The sequence below is a fragment of the Triticum aestivum genome, chromosome 7A, assembly GCF_018294505.1.
Source record: "Triticum aestivum cultivar Chinese Spring chromosome 7A, IWGSC CS RefSeq v2.1, whole genome shotgun sequence".
NCBI lineage: Eukaryota > Viridiplantae > Streptophyta > Magnoliopsida > Poales > Poaceae > Triticum > Triticum aestivum.
In genome coordinates, this window is record NC_057812.1 from 740,450,236 (window position 1) to 740,473,770 (window position 23,535).

The 23,535-nt window shown below is 44.7% G+C and overlaps 1 protein-coding gene and 1 long non-coding RNA gene across 2 annotated transcripts in view; both read left to right on the forward strand.

Moving 5' to 3' along the window:
• The window catches only part of LOC123149897 (uncharacterized), an 80,759-nt gene that overhangs the window by 17,859 nt on the left and 39,365 nt on the right, over positions 1-23,535 (forward strand). The window lies entirely within an intron of this gene.
• On the forward strand, positions 9,544-13,668 carry LOC123149895 (putative disease resistance protein At1g50180). Its single transcript, XM_044569669.1, has 3 exons — positions 9,544-11,188; positions 11,956-13,015; positions 13,238-13,668. Exons 1-2 carry the CDS (start codon positions 9,619-9,621, stop codon positions 12,051-12,053), a joined length of 1,668 nt encoding a protein of 555 aa, XP_044425604.1. The 5' UTR covers positions 9,544-9,618; the 3' UTR covers positions 12,054-13,015; positions 13,238-13,668.

Here is a 23,535-nt window from a genome sequence, read left to right on the forward strand (position 1 = left end):
CTAGCGAGGAAAGGCGGCGGCCGACGTGGCGATGACAGGGGGCGTGTGCCGTCGGTGCCGAGAGCGCCTTCCAGTGTCGGGCGCGGCGAGGACGACGACGGCATCCGGCATGGCGAGGACGGCGACGGCTACACTCTACACAGCCAAGCAGAAGCATTCGTCCATCCACCCCTCCATCGCGTACGTGTACGCAGGCGCAGCCATGCAGGTAGGACTCCTACATGCAGGGGAGCATGTATGTCGTCTGCCGTCCGTGCGCTCATGCAGGGGAGCGCGAGAGTGCCAAGCGTGTGTGCGCCCAGCCACTGCTAGGGATGGAAAGAAAGGAGAGAGTACCTGCTCGTCAGGTTCGGCAAGAAACCAGGGGAGGCGCATCCGCCGGCGTTCGGTGTGGTGAGGAAAGGCCGCCGCCCCGTAGCCACTGGTCTAGTTTTTGCGGCGCAGCGAGGTGAGGGATGAGGCAGCGCCGAACAAAGGAAGGGAGGGGCTCGTGCCCTAATGCCAGAATGGCTGATGGGAACTGGGCTGGGCCTCGAGCGAGTCACCGAGTTGGACCGGGCGAAACTTGGCTCGGCTCGGTCGGGAATCGGGCCTCTTTTCACAACTGGGCTCGCTCGTTTATTTTATCGGGCCGAGCTGTAACGGACCGAGCTGGAGCGAGCTTCGGGCCGAGCCGAAAAGCTCGCTCGGACATCCAGTCCTAGTCCTCGCCCTACCGAGAGCTCCGCCCGTGGGCCGGAGGGTTTTCGACCTGGTTAAGCTCGATCAAGGCCGCTCAGATCATCGTCGAGCGGTGGCCGGAGCATGCAGAGTAGCTAGCTAGCTGGGTGGGCGAGTGTGTCTGCTGGTGTGAAGACTTGAGTCAAAGCTATGTTCAGATCGAGGAGCTTGGCGCGCCTCTACCTGCTGCGGCTGCTGCTGCGTGCCTTCTGCACATGTTTCTATTGTATTCTGCAGCATCCACACGACATGCATCGAGTAGTCATTGATTCCCTCTTGCCTGTTTCTAGCGTAAAATATTATATACTATCTTGGTACCAGCAGTCCAGCGATCATAAGACCTCTTCCAATGCAAAGGTGCTTAGATGAGGTGCTAAGTATATTAAATGCCTTAGCAAATCAAGATCCCAATGCAAAGGTATTAAGAGGGTGCTTGGATACGTTTTAGTCCCATGACTAAAAGTAGTGGGACTAAAACTTGCTAGCCTCACCCATGCTTGGATCCAAATACTAAAGAGACTAAAATCAAGTTATTGAGCATTTATTATCCTTCAAACCCTCCAATCCAAAACTCGCATGTGTTCAAGGAGAGGAATTAAATGAGGAGAGAGAGGGCCAATACATATTTTAGTAGGTTTCCTATGACTAAATTTTTTTAGCCTCAAGACTAGTCCTAGCCTCTCTTTAGTCAGGGGTGCTTGGGACTTTAGCCTCTAAAAGAGACTATTTTTAGTCAGACTAAAAATAGTCCCTTGGATCCAAGCATGCTCTAAGCTTTTGAACGCTAAACTTCATGCATTTAATTAGTTGTAGACAGAGAATTGTGCTTCCACCTAGATACACGTACTTAGCATTGTTTTTTTCGGGTCACCATACTACTCTCTCTCCTCTTAACTAGCATGCCATATTATTTTTTTGCTTAGTTGGCAACCTTAGCACCCGTACAAGATGAAACATTAGAAAGGGCCTAACGTATGTCTTGAAGAATACTATGATGCTCAATTCTCGAGATTTACAAGTGGATGTTTTTGTAAGTGCAAATGGGGTTGTATCTTTCTATGAGCCGACAATGGGTCGCCCACGTGAGCTCAACAACCTCGTTGGACTAATTAATCTTGCATTGCGTTTCCGGACCAAGGGTGTGGAACTGTGGATCGAGAAGATCGACGTCAACTAGTAACGGCCTTGTCGCGGGAAGGGTGCTATGCTTCAGTTGATCAACTTGCAAGCATACATACAATTAAACAACACTATTGAATCTGGATAATAAATAAATACAAAGGTCATCATGACATAGTACGTTTAAATGTACAAGGCATTTTTACTATCGATAGTTCGATATTACATTCAGTCTTGGAATTAGCATCCGAGAATATATATCTGATAGTATGTAGGTTGCTAGAGTCGACGGATTGACCCATCCGAGAAAGATTCTTCTTCCGATAATCTTGTGTCGTATGTATACCGTGGGTGAATAACATCTGAGAATTACCATGGGAACTAGGAAACATGTCCGCCCTTCTCCGTTATTAACGAGTAAATTGCACAAAACCATCACTTTAAAGACTAGGTTTGCAGAAAACATTACGTTATATTTTTTTGGCAAAAAACACCATATCTACCGTAAACATTTTGCAAATAACACTGATCGGCGAATTTAACTCGGTTGAGCACGTTTATGACAATTGGGGCCCATTTTTGCCTGCGTGGCATAACATTTCGTGTGAGATAAATTTTAATCCAAATTTACAAATTAGTCCTTAGATTTTTCATCTGCACCCCTGGATCAAAAAGTAAAAAAGCAATGTGCATCCCATGCTGCTGGTTGGTGCAGTCAACGCTGGCGGTGCTTGCCTTCTCCTTCGCGCAGGAGGCCACACCCGAGCGGCGGCTCGTCAGGAAGCTCGGGTTCCCTCGTTGCGACCCCTACCTGCCTATCGTCGATCGCGCCTGACGGCCATGAGCTCATCAAGGAGGCCACCAGATGGAGGGTCGTCGGATCTGCATTGCGCGAGGGCCGCTACGACCAAGGGCTGTCGGATCTGCACTGCGCGACGCTGGCTGGGGCGGTCAACGTTGGCAGCGCTAGGCATCTCCTTGGCGTAGGATGCCAAACCGGTGCGGGGGCGTGGTATCCCTTGCCGGATCCGAATGAGGTGGTGGTGCTCTGGTCGGATCCGGGTGCGTGGGGTGCTTGGGGCTCATTGGCCAGAAGTTGAGGAGGTCAAGCGGTGCCGGTCTTCAACCATGGCGGCGGCGGCGCGACAAACGAGGTCCATGGATTGGAGGTCCGGTTAACTTGGGCGGCTGCGGGCGCGTGGCTGACCAGTGGCTGGATAAAGTCCAAGGACACGGGGGCCTGGGCGGCACATTGAAGAATGTTGGGGTGTTTTTGCTTTTTGACCCATCTAGCACTGTCTTTAGCAAAACGTTATGCCACGTTAGTGAAAAGAGGGACCCAACTGTCATAAACGTGTTTAATTGAGCCAAATTCGCCGATCAGTGTCTTTTGCAAAATGTTTACGGTAGACATGGTGTTTTTTACAAAAAAAGTAATCTAGTGTTTTCTGCAAACCTAGCCCTCAAAGTGATGGTTTTGTGTAATTTACTCGTTATTAACAGAGACACTCATGGACCTGCACAAAATGACACATGTACAACATAAAATAACTTAACAAAGTGAGCTGACCCTGAAACTAACTAGCATTAACTGATTGCTTCCAAACAATAATATTTCCTTAAGCTATGTACTGGGTGTACCTCTCATCCTTTCCAGGACAACTCCTTCCACGTGTCGTCATTTTGTGAAATCTTTGACATATAAATCAGTCTTAAACCGACGGGGTGTGGAATATGCAACAAACCCTCAGGGAGTCTGCTGATTCTTGTGCACCCAGCAAGTCCCCAGGGTTGAGAGCTTTGGCAGTGTCCCCTCTTCCATCATGTAGTCAAGGGAAACACACTTGAGAAGTTCTAAATCTTGTAGCGAAGGAAATCCTTAATCTTGTAGCGATATCTCCAGTCAAGGGAAAAATAGTACCCATGAAGCCCGTCTTGAGCCGGTTTCTCTTATCCATGTGATCCGCGGTTTCGATGACATTCTCCGCCTCATATGATGCTGCCTTAATCTGGCTGACCAGGATATCAACTCTATCATTTCCCAGCCTTTGTTTCTTGTTAGCATCTCTAAGGTAGCCCTGTAGCCGCATGTGATCATCTTTTAAGAGCCCTACTTCAGGGGAGATTCCATACAAGAATTTGGCCTCCTGAACTGCAAGACTGGTCACATTCCCAAGAACAGTGCTAAAAGCGGATGCAGCCATTAAAAATTACGACGCGTTTGGTCCGTGGCATTTTCGATGTCTCGCGAAAGCACTGGTTAGCGATTACATTACCTGCATTTGTTTCGGCCGCGTCGGTTTCAGGTCCCATGTAATCACAAACCATCCTTTCATTAGTAGAAAATAGGGCTTTCGTTCGGGCCAGATAAGCTCATTAGTCCCAATTCAGTCACGAACCGAGACTAATGTGAGCATTGGTCCCGGTTCATGCGGCTAAAGGCATTAGTCCCGGTTCAAATGAGCCCTTTAGTCCCGGTTTGAGACACGAACTGCGACTAAAGGGTGCGATGCCCTTTAGTCCCGGTTCGTATCTTAAACCGGAACAAAAGATTAGACTTTTAGTCCCGGTTCGAGACACGAACCGCCCTTTAGTTCCGGATTTTCAAATTGTAACCCCCCTTCCCGTGGATTGCCTTTTCAGTTTTGTAAAAAGCAAAAGAAAATGATGCCTACGGTCTGTTTGCAAATTTTTAAAATCCTCAAATTCTAAAAGGAAAAAAAGTTATGCTCAAATTTTAGTTTTTCTATTTGAATTTTGGTTAAATCAGGTCAAACTACTTATTCAAGAAGTATTAGTGTTACTAAATAATTATTCAAGAATATTAGTGTTACTAATTAATTATTACAGTTTTTTGAATTTTGGTCAAATCTGGTCAAACTGTGGTCAAACTACTTATTCAAGAAATATTAGTGTTACTACATAATTATTCAAGAATATTAGTGTTACTAAATAATTATTTCAATTTTTTGAATTTTGATCAAATCTGGTCAAACTACTTATTTAAGAAATATTACTATAATAATTTTGGTCAAATAATTATTGTTTCTTTTAGAATAATAGTTTCTAACTCAAACAGTGAAACGTGTGACTTCATGCTCAAGCTAAACTCCTGAGGGTTAATAGGATTGACATCTCATTATCACCACTAGGGAAAAGCGTATACACAGAATCTTACCAGCAGCGCGCTTTAAAATCAGGCGCTGCTGCTAAGTAGCAGTAGCGCGGGCCATGGAAACTCGCTGCTCAAACAAGTTTATCAGTAGCGCGTGCACTCCAAGAAGCGCTACTGCTAAAATTCTCACGACGCCGCCGCGAGGCCAGTTATAGCAGCAGCGCGTTAAAATAAACAGCGCTACTGCTACGTAACGTAGCAGCAGCGCATTTAAGCAATAATCGCTACTGCTAAATTAACTACAAAAATCAATGAGCATTCAGCGCATTCAGCGTAACGTAGCAGCAGCGTATTTTTTATGTCTATGTCTATTTTTACATACTGACACATAGCAGTAGCGTGTTCAGGCCGAAAGGCGTTACTGATAGGTAGTTTAGCAGTAGCGCGTTTACCTATAGCGCGCTACTGCTATTCCATTCCATCTCCCCCCACTCACTAGCCTCATCCACAAATCACACTCACACACACTCACGGTCTCCTCCTCACCCCCCGCGCCGCCGGTCCTCCCTCGTCGCCCCTCCCCCGATCTGCGCTGCTGTCGCCTCATCCTCCTCGCTGGACTCGGTACCGGCCTCCTCCTCTGTCCTCCCTCCACTCGCCGCTGGCCGCCCCCTCCTCGCTCCGCCTTCCTCCTCGACCCGTCCTCCCTCCACTCGCCGCCGGCCGGCCCGTCCTCGCTCCGCCTTCCTCCTCCGTCCTACTATCTTCTCCCTCCTCGAGTCGCCCCTCCTTGTCCCTCCTCCCTGATACATTTTGATTTAGTAGGCTTTCATATGTAACATTTTGATTTAGTTGATATGATTCAGTTGATTTAGTAGGCTAGTTGATTTAGTTGATTTAGAACATTTTGATTTAGTTTATTTAGTAGGCTAGTTGATTTAGTTGATTTAGTAGGCTAGTTGATTTAGAACATTTTGATTTAGTTGATTTAGTATGCTAGTGGATTTAGTATGCTAGTTGATTTAGTTGATTTAGTATGCTCGATTTAGTTTTTTTGTAATAAGTTATTTTTTGGCAAAATGTAGGTGCCAATTTAGTTAAATTTGCCACTTGTTTCCTGTGAAGTGAATCGTTAATCCTTTGCTCATATTGCTTTAGGAAAATGGCGCCACCACCAGCACCATTATGTCGACTGTGCAAGTCAAGGTGCGCCAGCAGCCTTGCAACTGACAAGCTGTTCGGCATCTACTTCCATCCGAGTTTTCGTCATGCGGCGGTAAGAAATTAGATAAAATGTAACAATTATTTTACTTTTAGTGTTGGCATTACTGCATTGTGTCATTTTGCTTTTCTTACATAGATCGTCCCATGCAATGTGAGGTTGAAATTCAACAAGCTGACAGGAGACACTGTGACATTTGAGGCTCCTAGGGGGCCGTACACTATGGAGGTCGAGAAAGGACGCAATATGTCGCAGATTGGAGGAGATGGATGGGCCCGTTTCCTCGCTCGCATGCGTCTTACTGGTGGTGAGTTGATCAGATTCTCCTTCAAAGCAGAAAGACCCAAGCTGGTTGTCATTTATATCAACCTGGTGGAAGATGACGAAGATGATAAAGATAATGAGGACCCACTCAATGAAGATGATGAGAACCCACTTCATGAAGCTATCATAGCTCAAAGAATGAGGCTGAGCGAGGAGGAGGTGTGCAACCTATGGGACATAATTCCGCCACGTGATGACTTTGTCGGGGTGCCATTCGTGACCCGCCTGACAAGTACCATGGTCGATCGGCATGAAATGGTATGTTATACGTGCTGCATGTAGTAATTTGATGATATATATATATGCTTTATTGTTATACTTACAAATGCAAATTATCCGATTATATGCTTAGTGAATCCGATGATATGCTTAGTGTAGAGTCCAATGATATGCTTTGTGGAATCTAGTCGATGATATACTTTAGTGTAGAGTCTGATCACATGCTTATTAGTGTAGAATCCAAGGAACTATTAATAGTGTACATAATCCATATATATACTTATTAGTAGAATTCATGATTAATTAGTACAAATGCGTAGTACCGTGTCTTTTGATAGTGTAGAAATCTAGACTTAATAGAAATATATTTGCAAGAGTATGTGTGAAGCTATTTATTAATTGATATGTTTTTCTTATTCAGAGATTGCCAAAGAACCTATCTGTGAGTTGTGGTATCGAGCCTGATGAAGAAGGCTCAGTTGGACTACGCCTTATCGCAAGGGGCTCCGTCACCACATGTACTTACCGCATGGACATAGATGGTCGCACACACTTGAACTCGGTTGGGTGGAAGAGATTCCTCATTGGCAAGAATCTTCGTGCTGGACAGGCCATCCTAATTACTATCAGGAACACCCACCACCTAGGCTTGAGGATGATGATCGTCGTCGATATCATCTAGAACTACATATGTGTGTGTGGCTATATCATCTAGAACTACATATGATGATCGTCGTCGATATCATGTAGAACTACATATGATGATCGTCGTCGATATCATCTAGAACTAAATATGATGATTGTCGTTGATGTCAGCTTGAGGATGCATGTTGAGTATATATGAAATTGTTATCTAGTACTCCCTCGGTTCCAAATTACTCGTCGTGGTTTGAGTTCAAATTTGAACTAAAACCACGACGAGTAATTTCGAACCGAGGGAGTACTACCTAGTACCTATAATGCTTTATGAAATTGATATCTAGTAGTACCTAGTATCTGGAAATTGCAGTTTATCGAAGCTGGAATGGGGAAATGGTGAAAGATATAATAGTAGCGCTAGACCGGGAAATCGCTACAGCTAAGTAATAGCAGCGCGTTATTGAAAAGCGCTGCTATTATAGTCAATAGTGGTAGCGCGGATACAGGCAGCACTACTACTAAGAGTTAGCTGTAGCGCCTTATTGGTAGCGCGGGCACCCGCGCTGCTGATAGGCCTAAAACCTGCGCTGCTGCTAGCCTTTTTTCCCTAATAGCGTATTGTCAGGAAAACAACAAGTGCAGACTTGGAAACAAGGGGGGAATAGAACCCAAAAGTTAAGCGTGCTCAGGCCGGAGTAGTGAGAGGATGGGTGACCGGTCGGGAAGTTAAATGATTTGAAATGATAATGGGTGATTAGAGATTAGAGGTTAAATAGAGCAGTGATAAGGGGTGATTAGAGATTAAATTGAAAAATAATTTCAAATTTTGAAAATCAATTTTTTTAAAAAAATCAAAATTTTCTTTCGTAAAAATATCTTTAGTACCGGTTGGTGTTAGATAATGGGTGATTAGAGATTAGAGGTTAAATAGAGCAGTGATAAGGGGTGATTAGAGATTAAATTGAAAAATAATTTCAAATTTTGAAAATCAATTTTTTTAAAAAAATCAAAATTTTCTTTCGTAAAAATATCTTTAGTACCGGTTGGTGTTACCAATTGGGACTAAAGGTGAAGCTCCAGACAGCGGCCACCTGGACGGCCTTTAGTCCCGGTACTAAAGGTCCTCTAGAACCGGAACAAATGGTTCTTTTTCTACTAGTGTTCACATAACCGAAAACACCCGATAAAGCCTGGTATCGAATAACACTGCTTGTGCTGATCGTTTTCTTCGCCACGAGGGCCAAGCAGCGGCCGTTTCTCCACCTCGAGGGCCGCCGATCTCTCTTCACCGCCGCCGCCATTGCCGCCGTGGGTAGCGCCATCGATCTCTCTTACCGCTGCCGCCACCACGGCCGCCGTGGGCAGTGCCGCCGATCTTGCTTCGCCGCCATGAACAGTAGCGTTGTTGTGAATGGCTGGTGATCTCATTTTCCGTCATGAGCCATCTGTCCTCCAGACCCCCGGCTTCTTCTACAAGGCCGGTGACTGTACTCCACGGCTTCCTATTCCCTTGCATGAACCAAACACATCATGTATTCACTTACCCCTAATTTAATACAGTGTATTCTCATTACAACAGGAGTAGTTTTAACATGTTTCCTCTTACCTCCTCTTTTCACATGAGAGATAAGAGCATATAATTGATCTGAGCTGTCGAACTGTGGGGGTTGCAGATACTGGACGAACCATTTGAATCATGTTGTATGAGAAATACAAGCTCCATGGCATTTGCTTCTGCAGACCAACAGAACATATCAACTGCAGAGTACTCCGTATCCTAAATCATGGTTAACTAATTATCGACGTTTACGCTTGTTTGAGCCTGACCAGGGTACCCTGAATATAGTCAGGGATTAAATAAATTAGAGTAGCAAAGGGTCCTTCGTGAGGTGATGCTAAGACCCCATCTCAAGCAAGGCATACCGTGTGTACAGGGGAGCCTTCTTTGCTTTAACTTGCATCCTAATCATTCGTGCCGTGATGGTGGAGTAAAGGAAGATTCTATTCTAAAAACCAATCTATCAATTGGTTAACCCTCCTCGGAACAACAAGGCATTCTTGTCGTGCTCCTTTCTCAGATTCATTGTTCTATCACGTACACATATACCATCATCAAGATGGAGACCAGAAGCAATACAAAGCCAAACACCATGCCTTCCTAAAGCACACATGCATTATTCTTCCATCCACTCATCTTTGATATACCAACTTAGCATTCCATTTGCGACACCGAGCAAATACCCGGAGACAAGGAGAAGTAATGGCCGAGTCGGCCGTCGGTGCTGTGCTCGGCAATGTCAGCACCCTTGCGGTTCAGGAGACCACGCTCCTATGTGGAGTTAGCCTAGAAGTGGAGTTCCTCAAGGATGAGCTCAAGCGGCTGCAAGGCTTCCTCCAAGACGCCAACAACAAACGGAGGCGGGGAGATGAAAGTATTGTTGTCTTGGTCAGCCAGATCAGAGATGTGGCGTATGAGGCCAACAATGCCATTGAAGCCGCTGAGTACATGCAGAAGAGAAACAGATTGAAGAAGGGATTCATGGGTGCCATTGCAAGGTATGCTCGCCTACCAAGTGATTTGACTACCCTTCACGAAATTGGTGTCGAAATCCAACGGATCAAAAGGAAGATTTCTGATATATTTGAAAGTGCAAACCGTCTGAAAATAGTTGATTTGGGGAATACTTCAATAGAAAATGTTCATCTTGATGATGAGTTCCAACTAGATTATGGCCCTATGCATCAAAACATTGAAGAAATTGTAGTTGTTGGCTTTGAGGGTGAGTACAAAGAAATAGCGGGGAAGTTAGTGGAGGCAGAGAAGAGCCTTAGTGCTATCTCCATCGTTGCTATGGGTGGGGCAGGAAAAACAACACTTGCTAGAAAAGTCTACACTTCAGATAGAGTCAAACTACACTTTGATACAATTGCTTGGGTTACTGTATCTCAAAAGTACAAGGTCATTGATTTACTAAAGGATATTCTAAAACAAATAGTGGAGAGGAGAGATGAGTCAATTGATAAAATGGATGAGTACGAGGTGGGAAAGAAGATCCATAATCTTTTGTTCAAAAAAAGATACTTAGTAGTTCTTGACGATGTGTGGGAAACAGATACATGGGAGCAATTAAACAGAACCATTACTGCCTTTCCAGATGCAACTAATGGTAGTAGGATACTATTAACCACACGGAAAGAAGATGTTGCACGTCTTGTTCAGATGCCAACCTATGTTCATTCTTTGAAGAAGTTAGATGAAGAGAGGAGTTGGGAACTCTTTAGTAGAAAAGCTTTACCATCGTATAAAAGGTCTGCTATAGCTCATGTGGATGAGTTTGAAAAACTTGGAAGAAAGCTTGCAAAGAAATGTGACGGATTGCCACTTGCACTTGCAATTTTGGGGGGTTATCTATATAAAAACCTAAATAAACAAGCATGGACTGATATACTATTGGATTGGCCTGCAACAAAAAATGGAGAGATGATGCAAAACATACTAGCTCGTAGTTACAAGGACCTGCCAAATCATTATTTACGATCCTGTTTTCTCTATATTGCTGCTTTTCCTGAGGATTACGAAATTTATGTGTCGGATCTTATGGAATTATGGATAGCAGAAGGCTTCATTCCACACACACGAAATCATAAACTAGAAGAAACAGCACGCAAGTATGTAGCCGAGTTGGCCCAGAGAAGCCTTGTGCAGGTTACTGGTAGAAGTGAGGCACATGGATGGATTGAGAAAATAAGGGTTCATGATATTTTACGTGATTGGTGCATAGAAGAGGCAAGAAAAGATAGTTTTCTTGTTGTCATCGACAAAACTTCAGGTCATGTTGCCCTTCATCTCTTTTCATATAGTTTTATTTTGTATTTTAATAGTACTAAAACTCCTACATGTCACTCCTAAATAGCCTAATTTCATTTATGCCACTAGTAAAATCAAAGCTTATTCCTTACCTATCACTGCATAAAGTCTTTTAATTTTCTCTATTCATTTTTTTACTTTCAGTTAGAGGAGCTCCATTATCTCACATATGAGTTGTTAGTTTTTGTTGTTGTTGTTGTAGAAAACCACTTAAATCATCCTTGCAGAGAAATCTTGCCTAGAAGACAAATGCTTGCAAAGATTTTGTCAAAATTTACACACTAGAAGCCAATGTTTTACCGTCCTTAAACTTTATTTACTTTACATCTCTCTCTCTCTCTCTCTCTCTCTCTCTCTCTCTCTCTCTCTCTCTCTCTCTCTCTCTCTCTCTCTCTCTCTCTCTCTGTGTCTGTGTGTGTGTGTGTGTGTGTGTGTGTGTGTGTGTGTGTGTGCGTGTGTGTGTGTGTGTCTCAAATCAAAGAAACCGTACTACCTAAAGATGCATTTTTATATGCAGCAGTCTAGTGGTATAAAGAGAACATTTTTTTTTTGCCTTCGGGGCCAAAATGGTATTTTTACACATTTTATGGTGCCGAATAGGGAGAAATAAGTAAGTAACCAGTGGTATGGGGGAATTGGCTCCTTAGAATTGGCATGTGGATGAATCTCTCTTTGATACAGCGCAATCATGTGGCCTCTTGCTGACAAATGGCATACAAAATTTTGCAGGCCAAGTTGGTGCAATATCAACTGATATCACGATATCATATCGTTACTGTTATCAGCACTTCAATGGTCAGAATTTGCAGGCATCACGTAATCTCTGAGCTCTAATTGGGTTTCATCTTCGATCAATATCCCTTCCTAAACTCAGATTTCTTCGTGTTCTTCACATTGAAGACTCAAGCCTAAGGGATTCCTCTAGGGCAATAGGTGGGTGCATTCATCTAAGATGCCTCAAGTTGATAAGATGTAGACGTGTGACCCTCCCTTCATCAATTGGACAACTCCTTTACTTGCGAACTATTGATATGAGGAACACACATGCACTGGTACCAAAATCTATGTGGAATATCCCTTCTCTAAGGCATGTTTACCTCTCTGATGAATTTTTTCCACCAAGGGGTGTGCATCAAAATGAGCTCAAGACCTTCCGGTTAAAGCTTACAGTTGAAAATGCTACTTTTGCCACTATGGGGAAAGTCTTCAATCTTGATATGATGATGTTTTTGGGCCAAATGACTCAACTAACAGACTTGTCGTTGAGATGCAAGCCTAAGGTGTGGGTCACAAGGTCACGCATGCCTTCGGAAATGGTGAATATATTAGCAAACATGCCTCACCTAGTTGATGTTGAGCTCCATAGATTCGATGTGCTTGATAAGTTTCCTGAGAGCCATCACTTCCCACAAAGCCTACGAAGATTCTCTCTAGAAGCTGATTCCATTCAACAAGACCCGCTGCCGGTGTTGGAGAAGCTCCCATGTCTTGTGGTGCTGAGGTTGAGTGGGTACACTGGCCAAACCATATCATGCTCTGACGGGGGTTTTCCTCGTCTCCAGAACTTATGGCTTACTAGCTTTCATAACACTAAGGAATGGAAGATCGAGGCTGGGTCCATGCCAAAGCTCTCCCACATGATACTCGATGAGTTCAGTAAGATGAGAAAGGCCCCCGAGGCATTGCTGCACCTTCCGTCACTCAATCTGCTGGAACTAAATGGTATGCCCTTGATTTCTGTTGGAGAAGACAGCACGCATCGAAGGAGCTGAAGCAGAAAGGATGCAAGGTAACCATATATTCCCTCAGTCCCTCCCCTACCCTCCTGTTCTCGTTAATTTTATTTTATTTGATTTTACTTCTGCTATCCGTGTTTCATTTCATACAAGGAGGGACCGAGATGCTCGTAATTAATTACGTGTTGTTTTGTTTAACTTGTTCGTGGGTTGTGCTCTATCTTTCACAACTGCCTTGTTTGTCTGGAATGATATTCTCTTAGGTGCTCTTGCAGGTGACTGGAGGATAAACAGTCTGGTGGTTATGGAGCTTAACTACGAGCAGCGCACATGTTTAATTGTTACTGTTCCCTAATTCCGAAGGCATTCTTGGACTGCAAGAGATGAATGTGTTATATCGGGCCTGCATGTATCTCTCAGTCTGTCTATGTGTTCGTTTGATGAAATAGGCCTATATGTTGTCTTTAAGACGATTATTGTGCCTGTATTTCCGATTATTGTAACAAATAAGAATGGGGCATTGGTCTACCCTAACATGTGCTGCCTTCAAGACGATTATTGTGCCTGTATTTCCGATTTCTGCAATGGCATGCCTTGCAAGTTCGTGTATTTCTTTCATGCTCTCTTTTCATGGTGAGCAGAGCACTCACTGTTATCAACTCCTCATGTAATGTGTGTCTGTAAAGTGGGCTTTGAGAGGATAATTTGTTTGTACCGTGGTTTCTGGTTTGGCAATTGGCATGCACGTTGTGATGGTCTCTCTTGTAATGGTAGTTACTCGGCACAAAGTTCCAGACTCATATGTCCCCTTTGTTTACTTTCAGTCTCACAAACTGTAAAGAGAATGGAACTATGGAAGTATGTGCAACATGAGGAGCTAGTTAGCTCCACGGTAGTTGCTCGCAATATGTTGATGCAGCAAAATACTACCCTGATTCATTTATACAGTGCTTGCCTGAATGGAGTACTGGTCTGATGCTTACAAGCTGACATCCTCAGTCAAGTGCAACACACTTCTTTTTGGCCAACAACCTTATTAAAGACTACGTACAACCTGAATCGGCACTTTCACTGCAAATTCAGATCACTGAGAATAACCCAAACAGTTGAATGTCGTGTCAGTACATAATAGAAGAAGAAGAACACAAGCCATGTTTTCAGGATCATCACAACAAGAACCACACACAGACTTTTTAGCGGTCTCTCTTCAGTCAAACGTTGAGTATTGTCTCGATTCATGCATTGTGTATTACCTGATCTGCGATGTGTTTTTCTTCTCACTTTTGAACGTGGTGAGCTGGGCGCAATGAAAAGCTCCAGGCCTCCTCCCAAGCTTTCACACACAATACATTCTCGGCCCGTGGGAGTAACCACCGTCAACCTTGCACACACCGGCCGCCCCCGCCGCCCCTCATCGGCAGGTCTCCATGCTCGTCCCTTAATTCTCTGCCTTTTACACTAGTGCGACGGGGGAGTACCTTTTTTTTCCTCAGTAGCAGAATTCAGCTCTGTTCATGCTCTAACTCAAGTCAGGTCTTTGTTGGGTTTCGCCCACGGATCGATCACATCAAAACACGACAAACACACATGCACAAAAAACTGATAGCCAGGGCCTTTGTCGTGCCCTTTGGTTTTCCTCTTTTATCTTCCTTGTCTGGTTTTCTCCATGGTGTTACGAAACTCACGCACCTTGTTGTGCATATATATAAGCCAACACATGCGTCGACCGGACGAGGAGCTACCGACCCTAAAGAGAACTCCTAGACCTAGACGTACTAGACTTAGATTACAAACCGGACATGGCATGTAAGCCAACACAGCCTAGTATTACACGGACAAACATTACTACCACATGTACGTGCTGAATTAACTGATCCTAGCTTGACTCAACCTTCCTAGTCTAAGCACACGGCAATGCTGATCACGAATACTAACCACACTAACAAACATGATGTTTGGATTACTCGAACAAGTCTTCCCATGGCTTGCTCCAGATCTGCAGTACTGGATCCCAAAGGTAAAGGGGGGTTTCTACAAAACATTAACGATGCATTCAGTTGGAGCTCAGGTAACGTATTCACTGTTGTAAGGCAAACAGAAGGGGGCAGACAAGCCGCAAAATCTTTAACATCGAAATCATCGGGAATACATGGAAATACATGCTCCGTTTTAATCATTACACTGACTGGATTCAGGCAACACTTCCGTACATCCTGGAAAATGAGAAGGGAAAGAGAGAATACACTCGGACTAGGAACAATTCAGCAATTAAAGAAGCTTTCATATGATTCTTCTTTTCAGCCAGAAATCTTTACATGGTTCCTCTTTTTCGACTTAATATTTACAAGAATATGTCAGTTCGTAAGCCTTGATCAGACAAATGTTTGTATCTCTGAGTATGTCAATGATCACTCGCTGACAATCAGAGAATATTATAACATGTGATAACGATAATTCCTGTGCGAGAGCTAATGCTTTCTGGCTGTAGATGCTCTTATAGCTTTGGACCGAATTGGACAAACCTATGTGGAGACGGGCCTCTGCACGGATGGGCCTGGTTCGTTCGTTTTTATATGAAACGGGCTTCGTTCCATCTACGCACGCTTGCTTCAAAAGAAGAAGAAAAACTTGCGCAGGCTGCGGGTGCTGCCGCCTTTGCATCTGCATCTCCCTCCCCCCGCCTCTGCATCTGAATTTCAGTTTCCGATACAATCTGCCGCCTCTGCATCTTCCTCCTCCCGATCCTATCCGATCCAATCGATGGGGTGCACTATAAGAAATATGTCAACTTGCGACCATCACTATTGGTCGCTGAAAGGTCATTGTTTTTCATTTGCGACCTTTTTGTGACCAAAAATAGATAATCAAAAGCTGACCGTCTTTAATGGAAATTAACAACCTTTTTTGTGAGAAGGTCGTAGAAGGCAACGACCAAAACAAAAGGCCGTTGGTTCAATGACCTTTTGTTTTAGTCGTTAGCTGTCTGCCCAGACCATGTCGGATCCGACGTGGCAAGCTGACGTGGCAAAATTGCGACCAAATGAAAAGGTTGTTGATAAGAATCAGCCCGGTCCATTTTGGTGTTTTACATGGGCCAAGGCCAACAATTCAGCCAATTTAATAAAAAAAAATCCTGTTAATTCTGGTCAGACACATGGGTCAAGCCCAACATTGCAGCATTTTTATTTTTGGGTCATGGCCTTTTTTCTCAACAGTTTCATTTTTCAATTTCTATATAAAATGGGTCAACTAGTACAATGCGTCCTCGTTGTCAGGTTCTGGTAACTGGGTCCTAGCTGTTAGAGTCATATTCTTCATATTTCAATTTAAAAGTAAATAAATAACCAGTATTTACATTGGCACAGACCATGTAATACTTCAAATAATATCAGCCTGGTTGTACAAATAACACATGATACAAGCTCGTAACATATACTTTACAAGCATCTAGAAGTGTAATAGCAGTTTCAAGTATGGCAATCACAGTTACAAGCTCCAAAAGTGTAATACTAGATGGCTATTCACAGTCTTGCCATGCCTAGATCCTCTTGTCTAATCACCCATGAATTTGGTTCCTGCACATGTTTGGAACCATGTAATTCTTCAAAAGAAGATGCACAAGAGCATATAATATAGAGTACTAGTATGAAACAAGGGGCAAGAATGAATTTGACAGCAAGGAATCGAAACAAGGACAAGAATAATTCTTTGCCACTGGAAGATTAGAAGCAGCAAAACAAGGTCTCGATGGCCATGGACACACATAGAGCATGAGCTCAAAATAGAGCAGAGCAGAGGTGTGGTTGCTCGCTTAGCAGCTATGTCGGAACGGAAGAAGAGCGACCGGAGGGGGGCATTCAGTGTGGAAGGAGAATGTGGCGTGGCTGTCTTGCACCTGCACGTGTTAGGAAGTGCACGCATCAGGGAACCAAACCAAGTATAGACATGGCACGCTGAAAGAATATAAACTCCATCCTTCCACCTTGTTTCAACATATAATGAAAGAATATAAAGTATGTTGCATCGCATAGCAAAAGAAACCATATAATGTCTAAACATACATTTGCAAAAATGGAGCTAGCTAGGTTCTCTCTAGGATTACTAGTCAGCTCACATTATATACATCTCATTTGTTCATCTTATATAACAGAAAATGGAGCTAGGTTCTCTCCAGGATTACAGCATTTGTACAGTAATCCTGTAATATGGTACTATCTTTGCTTAGTAAGTTACAGATCGCACCATAATATCCATAAAGTCACAATATCATGTAATTGTTGAATGACTCATGGTACAACTTGCATTGTTAAAATGCAATGAACCAGGATTTTACTTACACATATGGTTAAAGAAACAAACTTAAGGAATTAGTTAGAATCTCATATCACCCATGATCCACTGATTAGACTGGTATTATATCTTACAAATCGAACTGAAGAAGTTCATTTCCAGCTCAACTGTAATTTCAGGCCAACTACTGTAAGATGCAGGGAGCAGAGAGCTCACCATGGCTGTCATGTAGCCGACATGGAAGAGACAACATGTCCGTCCAAGCAGGATCAACAGCACCAACAGATGGGTCCGGGGTTGTCGCCGCTCCTCCTTGTGGATGCCGAGGTCGGAGACGCCGGATCCGTGCAGGCATCCACCTCCCATCCTTGCAATTAAAAATTTAAACTGAAAGTAAAAGGCTCCATTTCCAATTAAAGCCCTGAACTAAAAACAGAGGTAGCCGGAGTGAGAAATTGTCTTTGCAATTTACCACAAATTTTGCGAAATTATGCAAGAACGTGTGCAACGAATGTTCAACTGTTTGTTGACACTTGATAGACTGACTTAATCTCAAGTTTACTGCTGTGACATAAACCAAAGCTATATCAGGATTTCAAAAAATCATGTCAGAACTCCTGTGCACAAGGAGAAAACATGTACTGTGCATAAATTTATTGCTGAATCCTAAATTTAGCCATCATATGTCAGAATTCAATTTTATCAATCTCTGAACTCTAGTCTAGTCTGATTCCTGAAAGGGGATATGAATCAGCAAAAGAAAATCAAGGGGCCCTGCCCTCCCACTTTCCTAGAAAAAATGAGTACATGAGCAGCAGCTATATAGGACTGATGATGCACGTACTACCTGGGAAAGAGCCACCACCAGTAGTTTGTTATAGTAGCAGGGTCAGTGAACTTTCCAAATATGGATTCAACAAATGCATAGTGAGTTCACTTGTTAATTGGCTAGTTGAGTTCTACTGATAACCTACAGAGCAACTAAAACTGTGTTGCTATATATAGACACGCAACGTAGATGAGAAAAATGGAAGACATGAATTTGATGCTATATTGAAAGTAAAAAAGAACTATATTTATCACAACTTTGAAAAGTAACTAAATAGTGCAATGGTATAATATTTGATATGGCAGCCAGGAAGTTGTACAATACAAATGCTGATTAACCAAATTACAAAAGAGTTCCCAAACATTTGGTGCTCACAGGTAGAACTTAAGAATCATTCGTGAATTACTCGGCAATACAGAGATGCTGAAAACATACCCAAACCCGTTCAAGATTTCCGCACATTTTATTTTTGCAATGTTTTCTTTGTAAAACCGAGTACAAACCTTGGAATCGAAAGGGTTTAGGCTTAGTAGAACTAAAACCGAGTACATGATGTGCGGTTTCAGTACTACTAGGTGTGAGGAGGAGGTTAGCCTTGATGGCCAGGTGGTACCTCAGAAGGACACCTTTCGGTATTTGGGGTCAATGCTGCAGGAGGATGGGGGTATTGATGAAGATGTGAACCATCGAATCAAAGCCGGATGGATGAAGTGGCGCCAAGCTTCTAGCATTCTCTGTGACAAGAGAGTGTCACAAAAGCTAAAAGGCAAGTTCTACAGGACGGCGGTTCGACCCGCAATGTTGTATGGCGCTGAGTGTTGGCCGACTAAAAGGCGACATGTTCAACAGTTAGGTGTGGCGGAGATGCGTATGTTGAGATGGATGTGTGGCCACACGAGGAAGGATCGAGTCCGGAATGATGATATACGAGATAGAGTTGGGGTAGCACCAATTGAAAAGAAGCTTGTCCAACATGGTCTGAGATGGTTTGGACATATTCAGCGCAGGCCTCCAGAAGCTCCGGTGCATAGTGGACGGCTAAAGCGTGCGGAGAATGTCAAGAGAGGGCGGGGTAGACCGAATTTGACATGGGAGGAGTCGGTTAAGAGAGACCTGAAGGATTGGAGTATCACCAAAGAGCTAGCTATGGACAGGGGTGCGTGGAAGCTTGCTATCCATGTGCCAGAGCCATGAGTTGGTTGCAAGATCTTATGGGTTTAACCTCTAGCCTACCCCAACTTGTTTGGGACTAAAGGCTTTGTTGTTGTTGTTGTTGTTGTTGTAATGTTTTCTTTGTAAAGAAGTTCATTTGTGCAATGTTCCAGCAAACGAAATGAAAGATGCCAGTCTCGCACTATGCAGAATATGAACCCGCGAGAAATGCAAATGAACAGATGACCCAGTACCTGCTAGCATTTGTACAAGACTGAGATAATGTGATCATGCGTTGGGCAAGAGAAACTATTGGCAGCGACCTCATAGCACAAGATTCAATAGACCAACAATGTGTAAGGGAAGACCATGACAGGGATCTAGTTCTCACCCAGCAGAGTCCCTTTGGAGCCGATCAGCTCCACACGCAAGCAGCTTACGGATGCAATCCAACTCCCCACTGCGAGGCGCCAAATGCAACGACGTGCTACCAGGGAAGCTACAGCAGCAACACATGAAGATTAGCATTTCGCACAATCAAAACAACCAATGGAGCTGATCCCCAAAACTGACGAGGTTGGCACGGATCGGCACATTACCCATATGATACGGTCAGTGCTAACACGATGGCACCGTTCTCCAGCAGCACCTGCACGCAGCCCGACCGGCCCTGCCTGGCCGCGAGGTGCAGCGGTGTGGCTCCGTGGTCGTCGCTGACGTTGACGAACTGGGCAAACCCCCTGCGAAGCTTCGACAGCAGCCGGTGAGCAGTCTTGCCAACTACAGTAACAACCAATCTGGCAAGATCTGAGTAGCCAAGGACTGAAGCGAGGTCTCACCATGAGTCGGCCAACAGCGTGGTCCGCACCGTGGAGAGGATGACGTCCAGGCAGTCGACGTGGCCGTAGTATGCCGCGTGGTGGAGGCAGGTCCGCACGTGCACCGAGTCAAACATCAAGACGGAGTGGAGGACCTCGGGCGTGGAGCGCAAGTCTGAGAGGAGGCCACCGACGGTGGCGGTATTGCGGGCGTAGGTGTCGGAGCCCCGGTCGAGCGTGTCGGGCAGGACCGAGGAGGAGGCCGGATCTGGCGGAGCGGAGGACCTCGGGCGTGGGGGAGGCCATGGACGGCGGCGAGCTCCGCCGAAGGGAGGTGGCAGCGGTGATATGGAAGGGAGGAGGCGAGCTCTCACTCTCTCTCGGTCTGGAAGGGATCGGGATCAGTTCGGTTGGTGGGAGCGGTGCGGGCGAGGAGATGAGGACAAAGGAGGAGGAGAGGGGATTGGGATCGATGAGGGCGTCGCGGAAGGAGGCCGGGGACGGGGAGGAGGTGACAGCCGCAGTGAGGAGATGAGGACGAGGGAGGAGGAGAGACAGACGACGGCGGGTGGGTTCTCGGGGAGAGGGGAGAGAGATCTGGATGGAGCGAAGAGAGGGGGCTGCTAGGGTTTGGGTTGGGGGAAAGAGACCTGAGAGGTGATAACCCACAAGTATAGGGGATCACAACAGTTTTCGACACAAGGGGAGCCAAAGAATATTTGAAGGTATTAGCAACTGAGTTGTCGATTCAACCACACATGGAGATTAATTATCTGCAACAAAGTGATCAATAGCAAAGTAGTATGATAGTTTTGATAGTAGTGACAACAGCAATAGTAACAGCAATAGTGATAGCAGTATTTTTTTAGCAAGTGCAACAATAATGACAGCAGTAGTAACTTAGCAGAAACAATATAGGATAAATTCGTAGGCATTGGATCGGTGACTTATTGGATGATATTCATCATGAGACAGTTATAACCTAGGGCAATACGGCACTAGCTCCAGTTCATCAATATAATGTAGGCATGTATTCCGTAAATAGTCATACGTGCTTATGGAAATAACTTGCATGACATCCTTTGTCCTACCCTCCCATGGCAGCGGGGTCTGCTACCTCTTGAGCATGCGTTGGTTTTCCCTTGAAGAGGAAAGGGTGATGCAGCAAAGTAGCGTAAGTATTTCCCTCAGTTTTGAGAACCAAGGTATCAATCCAGTAGGAGGGAGCATGCAAGTCGCCTAGTACCTGCACAAACAAACAAGAACCTCGCAACCAACGCGATAAAGGGGTTGTCAATCCCTTCACAGTCACTTACGAAAGTGAGATCTGATAGAGATAATAAGATAAATATTTTTGTGATATAGATTGGAAAGTAAAGATTGCAAAATAAACAACGATAAAAATAGCAAGTAGATAGCAAAATAATATGATGGAAGATAGTGAAGGAAATATGCCCTAGAGGCAATAATAAAGTTATTATTTATTTCCTTATAATCATGATAAATGTTTATTATTCATGCTAGAATTGTATTTACCGGAAACATAATACATGTGTGAATACATAGACAAACAAAGTGTCACTAGTATGCCTCTACTTGACTAGCTCGTTAATCAAAGATGGTTATGTTTCCTAACCATGAACAATGAGTTGTTATTTGATTAACGAGGTCACATCATTAGTAGAATGATCTGATAGACATGACTCATTCCATTAGCTTAGGACCCGATCGTTTAGTATGTTGCTATTGCTTTCTTCATAACTTATACATGTTCCTATAACTATGAGATTATGCAACTCCCGTTTACCGGAGGAACACTTTGGGTACTACCAAACGTCACAACGTAACTGGGTGATTATAAAGGAGTACTACATGTGTCTCCAATGGTCGATGTTGGGTTGGCGTATTTCGAGATTAGGATTTGTCACTCCGATTGTCGGAGAGGTATCTCTGGGCCCTCTCGGTAATACACATCACACAAGCCTTGCAAGCATTACAACTAATATGTTAGTTGTGAGATGATGTATTACGGAACGAGTAAAGAGACTTGCCGGTAACGAGATTGAACTAGGTATTGGATACCGACGATCGAATCTCGGGCAAGTAACATACCGATGACAAAGGGAGCAACGTATGTTGTTATGCGGTCTGACCGATAAAGATCTTCGTAGAATATGTAGGAGCCAATATGGGCATCCAGGTCCCGCTATTGGTTATTGACCGGAGACGTGTCTCGGTCATGTCTACATTGTTCTCGAACCCGTAGGGTCTGCACGCTTAAGGTTACGATGACAGTTATATTATGAGTTTATGCATTTTGATGTACCGAAGGTTGTTCGGAGTCCCAGATGTGATCACGGACATGACGAGGAGTCTCGAAATGGTCGAGACATAAAGATTGATATATTGGAAGCCTATGTTTGGACATCGGAAGTGTTCCGGGTGAAATCGGGATTTTACCGGATTACCGGGAGGTTACCGGAACCCCCCGGGAACCATATGGGCCATCATGGGCCTTAGTGGAAAGGAGAAAGGGGCAGCCCAAGGGGGCTGCGCGCCTCCCCCCTTCCCCTAGTCCTATTAGGACTAGGAGAGGTGGCCGGCCACCCCTCTCCCTCTTTCCCCCTTGGGAATCCTAGTTGGAATAGGATTGGGGGGGGAGTCCTACTCCCGGTAGGAGTAGGACTCCTCCTGCGCCCTCCTCCCTGGCCGGCGCCCCTCTCCCCCCTTGGCTCCTTTATATACTGAGGTAGAGGCACCCCAAAACACACAAGTTGACACAAGTTGATCCACGTGATCTATTCCTTAGCCGTGTGCGGTGCCCCCTGCCACCATATTCCTCGATAATACTGTAGCGGAGTTTAGGCGAAGCCCTGCTGCTGTAGTTCATCAAGATCGTCACCACGCCGTCGTGCTGACGAAACTCTTCCCCGACACTTTGCTGGATCGGAGTCCGGGGATCGTCATCGAGCTGAACGTGTGCTCGAACTCGGAAGTGCCGTAGTTTCGGTGCTTGATCGGTTGGATCGAGAAGACGTACGACTACTTCCTCTACGTCGTGTCATCGCTTCCGCAGTCGGTCTGCGTTGGGTACGTAGACAATACTCTCCCCCTCGTTGCTATGCATCACATGATCTTGCGTGTGCGTAGGAAATTTTTGAAATTACTACGAAACCCAACAGTGGCATCCGAGCCTAGGTTATTGATGTTGATGTTATATGCACGAGTAGAACACAAGTGAGTTGTGGACGATACAAGTCATACTGCCTACCAGCATGTCATACTTTGGTTCGGCGGTATTGTTGGACGAGACGACCCAAACCAACCTTACGCGTACGCTTACGCGAGACCGGTTCCCTCGACGTGCTTTGCACAGAGATGGCTTGCGGGCGACTGTCTCTCCAACTTTAGTTAAACCAAGTATGGCTACGCCCGGTCCTTGCGAAGGTTAAAATGGAGTCTATTTGACAAACTATCGTTGTGG

Excerpts from the sequence above, each read along its gene's own strand:
- LOC123149895 (XM_044569669.1), top strand. The coding sequence starts at position 9,619 with ATGGCCGAGTCGGCCGTCGGTGCTGTGCTCGGCAATGTCAGCACCCTT. Across the intron at positions 11,189-11,955 it reads TGTCATCGACAAAACTTCAG|GCCAAGTTGGTGCAATATCA; the intron begins GTCATGTTGCCC and ends AAAATTTTGCAG.